Source organism: Rhamphochromis longiceps, linkage group LG23, assembly GCF_057381845.1.
Source record: "Rhamphochromis longiceps isolate RC_006_pf linkage group LG23, R_longiceps_female_GT1.1, whole genome shotgun sequence".
Classification (NCBI taxonomy): domain Eukaryota; kingdom Metazoa; phylum Chordata; class Actinopteri; order Cichliformes; family Cichlidae; genus Rhamphochromis; species Rhamphochromis longiceps.
Genome location: NC_140578.1, coordinates 33,923,757 through 33,933,104, shown reverse-complemented (window position 1 = coordinate 33,933,104; position 9,348 = coordinate 33,923,757). Strand labels below are relative to the sequence as shown.

Sequence of the window (9,348 nt, the reverse complement as noted above, 5' to 3'; positions counted from 1 at the left end):
ATGCACTTTGTTATATATGTGTATTTATTTTATGGCACACGGTCGTCCAATTATAAATATGGGATATGATTGCATGTGGGTCTTCCTTTATTACATGATAGACAGACGGTTTAAAATATCTGTGTGTGTGTGTGTGTGTGTGTGTGTGTGTGTGTGTGTGTGTGTGTGTGTGTGTGTGTGTGTGTGTGTGTGTGTGCGCAAAGTAAACCACAAATCAGACAGCAAAATCACACAGAATAGACGACCCACACTGTGTGGAATTTAATCTCTCTGCTTTGTCTTTGTCTCCACCTACTGGTTTCTGTGTGTAAGTGCAAGCTCGGATTTCCTGTCTGAAGAAAAGCTCGCTGATACAGGTATGTACAGTAGGAAATACTCCTCACTTGTGTCCCATCACTTCACAACACGTTTGCGGTTGTTTTTAGGTCTCGTTTAACTTAAAGGAGAAAGTGTTCATTTTTTGGCAATCAGTTCTGCACACAGTAACCTCAATGTCAAGAATCTACCTGTATGAACTTCCCTTGGCTGTTGGACAGGGGCATTTTCAGGGTTTTTGAAATGAAAAGTGGACAAGTGGAGACAAAACAAGAAGTGGCAGACCTAAAAAGGACAAACAGTGTGAAAGTCATGTTGTTAATAAACAGGAAATTATTCAGCAAAAACCTGACCCGGGACCTGATCCTTATGTTGGTCTCAGTGGAAGGCTGGCTGTCACAAGGCCATTCTTTAAGAAGGGAAAAGTCTGAGGTATGCTAAATTACACAAACCTGACTAATATCATACAAAGTAACAGGTTATATGTTATTACTGATTTGTAAATATTATCATCTGGTTGTTACACTGTTTTATTGTTAACAATAACTCTAAAGCGTGTAAATGATGGTCTTTAAAGTGGAGTGGTTTGTGTCCACATGAGGAGTTCCAGAGAGAGAGAGAGAGAGCTGAGAGGCTATAGCTGGGACACCAAGACAATTCTAAGAAAGGGGAGAAGAGAAACTGGTAAGTACAAAGAGTAATTTAGCATGACACTACAAGTCTGTATGCTAGCTGTTGATGAGGTAACGCAGAGCAGATATGCCAGTTATGTCAGCTCATGCTCCAGCAGTGCAGCTTGGAGGCCGTGTCTCACAGGAACAGTAAGCCTGTCACTCACACACATCAGCACACAACAGGGTGATGGGGGAGAGTGAGAAAAGGGATGGTAAATCACACTGGTGGGATCGCAAAAAAAATCTTATTATTAAGTTGTTTTTTCTCTTGAATCTTTGATTGATTGGTGCCTAAGATACATTTCCCAAAACAATTCATATATGCAGCAAAATACTACAGATAATTGGATACTACGGATACCTTTAACAGTGTCTAAACCAGAGTGGTCAAAATGTTCGGTACCGTCAGAATCACAAAGTGAATATTTCTCCATGGGAGACGTAACCTCTGCTTTTGTCAAATGCTGATTTCAGGGTTTTGCATTCTACTACTGGCATGAATTATCTGCAGAGGACCCAAGGGCAGAACAAAAAAAACAGATTCAAACAAAAAAAAATGACCATTTATTTGGGTAAACAAAGTAGTACACTTTACAAATGGGTGGCTGTAGCTCAGGTGGCAGAGCAGGTCAGCCACTAATCAGAAGGTCGGTGGTTTGATCCCAGGCTGCATCCTGGCTGCATGCCAAATATCCTTGGGCAAGATACTAACCCCGTGTTTACCTACTGGTGGTGGTCAGAGGGCCCGGTGGCGCCTGTGTCCGGCAGCCTCGCCTCTGTCAGTGCGCCCCAGGGCAGCTGTGGCTACAATGTAGCTTGCTATCGCCAGTGTATGAATGTGTGTGTGAATGGGTGGATGACTGAATGTAGTGTAAAGTGCTTTGGGGTCCTATGGACTAGAAAAGCGCTATACAAATGCAGGCCATTTACCATAAGCTCAAAAATGAAAATCTTCCCATCACTGAACAGAACAAAGCATATGGACCATCTGTACTACAACTATGGAAATAAAGCATAGGCTGTGTACAATAATATACCGCTCACAAAAATGAAAGGAACACTTTTTAATCAGAGTATAGCATCAAGTCAGTTAAACTCCTGGGATCTTGGTTAGTTAGGTAGCAGATGGGGTTGTTAGTCAGTTTCAGCTGATTTGGTGAAATTAACAACAGGGTCAGTAGAGGAGCTAGGCTAGAGAATCTTTTCCCCTCGTAGTCTTTTATCTGACTGTTTTTCACTTGTTTTGCATTTGGCCAGGTTCTGTGTCACTACTGGTAACATGAAGCCATACCTGGACCCTACAGAGGTTGCACTGGCAATCCAATTCCAGATGGCTTGGTGTGTCTCCTAGTCCGGTGTCAATGCATGGAGGAGATTCCAGGAGACAGAAAGTTACCCCAGATGCTACCCAGTTACTAATCAGCAGGACCAGTATCTGCTCCTTTGTGGAACTGCCAGCGCTGCAAAATGACCTCCAGCAGTCCACTGGCATGAATGTCTTTCTCTAAACAATTAGAGACAGGTTTCATGGTGGTGGCCTGAGGGTCTGATATCCTGTAGTGGGACCCGTGTTCACTGCCTGGCACCATGGAGCTCAGTTGTCATTTGCCATAGAATAGCAGAGCTGACTGGCGCCTGGTGCTCTGTGCTTTTTGCAGATGAGAACACATTCCAACCATGAATACATGTGACCGATATGAAAGAGTCTGCAGAACTTGTGGAAAACATTTTGCTGCTGTTACATTCAGCTTGACAAGTTTGGTGGTGAAGGGATGTGCAGACCTTTTCCGGCTAGGCAATGGCACCCTGACTGTCATGAGGTGAAGGGTTTAAAATCCTTGGACCCACTGTCAGACCTGGTGCAGTGGGTCTTGGGTTCCTTCTGGTGCACGGCATTGCCCAGAGTATGCAGGCAGTTCTTGAAGGATCTGGAACTGATCTAGGAACTGATACTACTTACTGGTTCCCAAGCTTGTCTGAACTAAATCCATTAGAACACCTCTGGGATATTATGTCTCGGTCCATCTGATGCTGCCAGGTTGCCCCTCAGATTGTCCAGATCTGGAAGGAGTTCCCCAAGTACACCATACACCACAAACTAAACACACTCTCACTCACTGAAGCACAATTTGCACAATAATTAGATGCAGAACATTGACCACAGATGCCAAAAGTTGAAGCGATAGAAGCCAGAACCCACAAAAACAGAGAGAGACTTAAATTCAACACTAATATGTAGAAACAATATGTGAGACATGTCTGCTTTATATTTTGGTAATCATTGTAATATTGTGAAACAACCACTTGAGATTAAAGGTCCAAGTTCCAGTTCCTGCACCAGTTGTTTTCAATTTTTTTGATGTGGTGTGCTCTGAATGCCCAGTATTTTCTTCATTTGATTGCATGCATGATCAGATAAAACGATGTGGTTTGAAGCACATCAAAACACAGCTGTTTTGATGTGTTTGTGAGATTTTGCAAGAGTGTTTTTGTAAATGTAGGGTGGAAACTTTCAAGAGAAGCAATGGGCTGTGACCTGCCCAGCCTGTCCAGTCCTAAATGGATGGATTCAAAAAACGTTTCTTAGCAATTGCTGAAAATTGTAAATGACTGTTTTCAAACTCAATTTAGCTGGGGCATGGTGCATATTCTGCAGTATGCCTTTGCAGACACCAGGTGGCAAACAAGACAACACAATGAGTTTTTAGGGCTTCTTGCATGGTTCTGGGTTTTCAGTAAGTAGTCTCTGAAATGCTCATACATTGGACGTGGTGTAAATTGTCTGTAAGTGTGTGTCTGAATTTGTACACCCTATAAAAAGCACAAAAGAATTGTTTATGTTATAACCGTACTACTTTTTCTTACTTAGTCGGCTAAGAAAAGTTCGTAATAATTTTATTTTTTGATTTTAAGTGACACCCTCTAAGGCAGAGGTGTCAAACATAAGGTCTGGGAGTCCAAAGTTGGCCCGCAAAGACTCTAGTCTAGCCCACTGGATGGCTTTTCCAAAAATGTGATAAAGTGCATAAAATTTCAGACTTATCGCTGTATTTCCACAAGTTTTACAGCTGGTTCTACTGATAAAGATTACCATCACTACCATTGCCATTCATGTTGTCTGTACCTCAGACAACTGGACGTAGCACTATAAGCTTTATTTATTTCCTTGTTTTTAGCATTTTGCCTAATCGTACAGCCCATCCAAGAAGCAGATGTGGATTGTCAGGTGATCATACAGGTATATACTTAGAAACAAAGGGTGCAAAACCAAGAGTGCTAACTCCTTATTGTTCCATCTAATATCTCATCTCATCCAAAAAAACTGACAAAGAAAAAAACGAAGAAAAAAAAAAGATCTATATACAATATATAAAGTGTGAACCTAACATACTGAATCATTACCTGATGTGTCGGAATTTTATGTTTTCCTTTACATAACGATATTTCCATTACGAATAAATGCAGAAAAGTCACATATTTGTTAAGAAAACTTTACAAGAATTCAGGAAGTAAGTTAAAAGTTTCCCAGGGAAGTCCTCCAGATCCCCTCACTTAATGTGTCCTCCTCGAAAACCTCAAATTAAACCTACAAACTATTTAAGAAAACATGTTTCTCACTTTGTTTGTTTTTTTAAATGACACCACATGTCTTTTCAGTGTTGTGAAACAGATAGAGTTACATCCGGATTAAAAATGCTCTATTTGTCTTTTCTTTAATACGAGCCAGATGTTACCTCCAGCCCCGGCCTGCTGTCACTCACCCCGCCTTTGACCAATCACAGTGGGCATAAACTCCTCCTTCCCTCCCCGTGGAGTTTGCGGGGGCTCGGTGGAGAGGAGGAGTGAGTAAAGATCTCTTTCTGAGTCCAGCTGTGCTTCTCTCCTGCTGCTCCCTCTCATAGCGCAGCGCTGCTCGATCACTCAGGCTGTGCAATGGAGAGATGGGCGATGCTGGCCGCGTGCGTGTTGCTGTGCTGCAGCTGCACTATGGTTACTGCCATCCAGAGGGCTGACATGTTTCCTTACGGCACTTTAAATGGAGATTCGGTGTTGAGAGAGGGCGACGATGAGACGTCCAAAGTGCTGTCCCTTCCCAGACCCTTGTACTTCTTCAACTCCCCTTTCTCCCAGCTATATGTAAGTACGACTTCATTACTATTCATTTGCACTCAGTCGAGGTTGTCTATTTTGTGAGCACCTAAAAAGATTCGCTGAAGTTCCCGCTTCACGTGTCTCAGGTGATATTTGCAGCTGTTGAATAATCTGCGCAGGAGAGTTGTGCTGCTGTTTCCCCTCTGCTAAATGGAGCGATTCATTCACGGCTGAATAAAAAAAAGAGATGGACAGCAGAGGAGATTGGGTTTATTATCATGTGTACTCTTTTTTTCATGAAGGACCAATGTTTGAATAGGATTTCAACAAACTGCGCTCCTAATATTTAAATCCAAATCTCTCAGCAACTTCACTTTTATATTCAGCAGATGTCAACAGATGCAAATAAATTAACTCTTTTTCTTTTACCATAACTGCTGTAGGAGCATCCGGTATAAGTAGAAGTGTTGCTCAGTCAAATGTACTTAATGCTTTAAAAGTAAAAGTAATTATTGCCCAGAGTGCCTCCTGTCAGAGCCTGCAAAGTAGCCATGCTGCAAAGTAGGAGTGAACCAATGGGTTCAAAGGAAAAAAGCCACTTAAAGCTTCTACTTAACTATTTTCTAACTGACTATTATTTGATAGCTTGCAGATCTGGGAAAATAACTCAAAATATAACCAAGAAATAAATGATGTTGTATTGTTCTTGTTTGAGATCAACAACGTTTCTTAGATCCAAAGAAAGTGGTAAACTGTTATTATCCTCACTTAAAACTTGAACTAAGTCTCAGCAATGCACTTCTACAACACCATGGGCTGGTATGTGATAAATAGAGATTATGTTGAACTGTGACTCATGCAAGCTATCCAAGGAGAATCAAAGATTTCAGGATAGATAGATAGATAGATAGATAGATAGATAGATAGATAGATAGATAGATAGATAGATAGATAGATAGATAGATAGATAGATAGATAGATAGATAGGTTTAAGTGGTAGCAACATTGCACTGATTAATACTGTCACATGTGAGAATGCTCATTATGCAACATGGCCACTTTAATAATCAGGAATACCAATATTAATGCTTTGATGTGTACATCACTTTAACACACAGCTGGGTGGGGCTTCTGTGCTCACAGTCAAAGGTTTGGGCTCTCAATGACCATATTAGGGATAGTCCCTCTGACTGATGTCATACAGAGCCAAGAGTAGAAAAAACTGATCTTTTGACTCACGGGGATCTATCTACAGCCTTGTAAAAATCTCCTTCTAAAATGTTGTGAAGTAGCATCAAATGGAAATATTGAATTGCTTGAGTACAGCTGTGGCTGCATGTGGTCAGAACTTTTCTAAATCTTGATCAGAAAAATTTGGGAGGGCACCCCGAGGTTGTTCCAGTGGTTTTTGAGGAAAATAGGGGTTCATTATGTGGTTCCTGGAGTCCATGAAGGGGTTCTAGTGGTTTACAAGGGCGAATGGGTTCATTAGGAGGTTTGTTGGGTTCGTGATAGTATTCCAAATATTCCAAACTAAAGCTTTCCCTCCCTTTAGGTGGCCACCAATGGCATCATATCAGCCCAGGACTTGCCAATGGAGAAGCAATACGTTGATGACGGATTCCCCACAGACTTCCCTGTGGTGGCTCCATTCCTGGCTGACATTGACACAAGCGGAGGGCGAGGACAGATTTACTACAGGGTGACTGAAATACCCAGTGTGCTCAACAGAGTCGCACAGGTGTGTAATGATTACAGTTTTAGTGTTGAAAACTCATAAGATGCTATAAAACACTAGAGAAAAAAATACCTGTTGAACTTTAATTAACTACAGATTTGGTTTGTCTCAATCCATCAGCTCAGTGTTTGTCTTTCATTCCCTTATTTCATGTGTCGTCCTTTCCCTTCCTCCCTCATTCGTTCATTCATCTCCTCGCCTAGGAAGTACACCGGGGGTTCCCAGATGCAAATTTCACACCCACACACGCTGTAGTGGCAACGTGGGAAAATGTCCCGGCATACGAAGAACAAACTCGACCCCCTAGCCCTCCAAACAAGGTAAGATGTTTTAAAGGAAGAGACACCAGTAGCTCCAGGGCCTCCCTGTATGGAGGAGTTCTGTTTTATCATCATGTAAACAGCCCACATACCCCACACTAGTATGTTTTGGTTCTTGTGTGACACTTAATCCCAAATTCCTGGCTGTTGTGCATGACTTGTAATCACCCTAAGGTTGGGGAGATTATTTGTAATCCCTCTTCCCCAAATTTGCCTCTTAACCTTTTTAAAGGGTCAAAGATCATCTTTAAGAGTCATCAAAGTGTCCCCCGCCCAATTATCAAAAAAGTGAGTTGCAACCCCTTAATTCCCTGGCCAGAGCTCTTCCCCACTCAATAGTGCCTTTTAAGTGGACAGAAACCGGATTTAGATATTTGGGGGTTTTTATTTCCTCTTCTATACATAAAATGATGAGGGAGAATTTTCTATCCCTACTAGAAAATGTTGGGAAAGATTGTGACCGTTGGACTTCTCTACCATTGTCAGTGGCAGGGAGAGTTAACCTGATAAAGATGAGTGTCCTCCCAAAATTCTTGTATCTTTTTCAACATGTCCCGATTTTTCTTACCAAGGCATTTTTTGACAAGTTAGAAAAGATTCTGTTACATTTCATATGGGGAGGGAAACAAGCTAGAATTTGCAAGTCTATTCTTCAGTCCTCTAAAAGTGATGGTGGTCTTGGTTTGCCCAATTTTAGACACTACTATTGGGCAGCTAACATACAAAAACTTTTACAATGGGTTCATAACGACCCCCCTGTAACAGCCTGGGTACAAATGGAAACTGCATCTAGCTGTTACTCATTATCATCAATACTCAGCTCACCACTCCCTTTTTCTCCAACCCTTGTTGGGGATAATCTAATAGCTAAGGAAACAGTAACTATTTGGCGACAGTTCAGAAAATACTTCGGGCTACTTGGACCGTCTTTGCTAACACCTTTATCAAAAATTTTTAATTTTGCACCTTCAAACACTGATGCGGCCTTTAGTAGTTGGAAAGATAACGGACTTAGGACTGTTAAGGACTTGTATAGTCAGGACACCTTTCTATCTTTTGCTGACCTATCGTCCAAATACGACCTGCCTAACTCCAACTTTTTTCGCTATCTTCAGGCTAGAAATTTTGTAAAAACGCAGTTCCCTCACTTTCCCAATCGGCCTCCAGAAACAAATCTGGATATCATCCTGCAGACGAACCCTCATCAAAACAGACTGATATCAGCCTTGTATAAAATACTAGATGCTTTGGTCCCCAAATCCATTTCTCATATTAAGCTGAGATGGGAGGAAGAGCTTCAGACAACCCTGCCAGAACAGCAGTGGGATCGTGCTTTGAAATTGATTCACTCGTCTTCAATTTGTGCTCGTCATGCTTTGATTCAGTGTAAGGTGGTCTATAAAGTACACTATACAAACGCAAAATTATCTAAAATCTATCCAACCATCAGTGATGCCTGTAGCAGATGTGGACTATCGCCTGCCAACCATGTCCACATGTTTTGGTCATGTTCGAAACTGAGTGCATTTTGGAGGAATATATTCGACACACTTAGCCAAGCATATGGCCAGACTGTCCTTCCTAACCCACTCTCTGCAATTTTTGGCATTCCTCCTGACTTGAACTTATCTGGTCCCCTCAAACAGGCCCTAGCCTTTACCACTTTACTGGCCCGGAGGCTTATTCTGTTGAAGTGGAAGCTTCCCCACCCCCCAACTCATGACCATTGGGTGAGAGATGTACTCTTTAACTTAAAGCTGGAAAAACTTAGATTCTCTCTAAAAGGTTCTATTAGGGAATTTAATAAAATCTGGAAATCATTTCTCTTGCTGGTCGACACTATTATTTTACTTCCTGAGTCTGCAGTGAACTGAGCGAAGCTACATTATAATGTTTTTTTTTTTTTTTTTTTTTTTTTTTTTTAAATCTTATTTATACCTTATCTATTTGTTTTTCCTTTTGTTTTGCTTGGTCCTTTCTCTGTTATTTGTTTTCTCTGTTTTTGTTTTGTTTGTTTTTGTTTGTCTGTTTGGTTACGGGGCGGGGGGAGGGGGGGGAGTTGTGGTTGTTGTTGTTTTTTGGGGGTTATGCTTGTTATGTGTATGGGTCCTGAGGTGTTGGTTTTTTTTTTTTGGTTTTTTTTTTGTTTTTCTTTTCTAAATTTATTTTTTGGGTTTTTGTGTGTGTGTGTGTGTGTGTGTGTGTGTGT

The 9,348-nt window shown here is 41.4% G+C and overlaps 1 protein-coding gene across 1 annotated transcript in view; it reads left to right on the top strand.

Moving 5' to 3' along the window:
• Positions 1 to 4,829: 4,829 nt before the first annotated feature.
• Positions 4,830 to 9,348, top strand: part of nid2a (nidogen 2a (osteonidogen)) — a 62,964-nt gene continuing 58,445 nt past the window's right edge. The window contains exons 1-3 of the mRNA XM_085398296.1: positions 4,830 to 5,126; positions 6,637 to 6,822; positions 7,023 to 7,139. Of these exons, the coding sequence (XP_085254422.1) occupies positions 4,923 to 5,126; positions 6,637 to 6,822; positions 7,023 to 7,139 (507 nt within the window). The 5' untranslated portion in view covers positions 4,830 to 4,922. The remainder of the gene's footprint in view (positions 5,127 to 6,636; positions 6,823 to 7,022; positions 7,140 to 9,348) is intronic.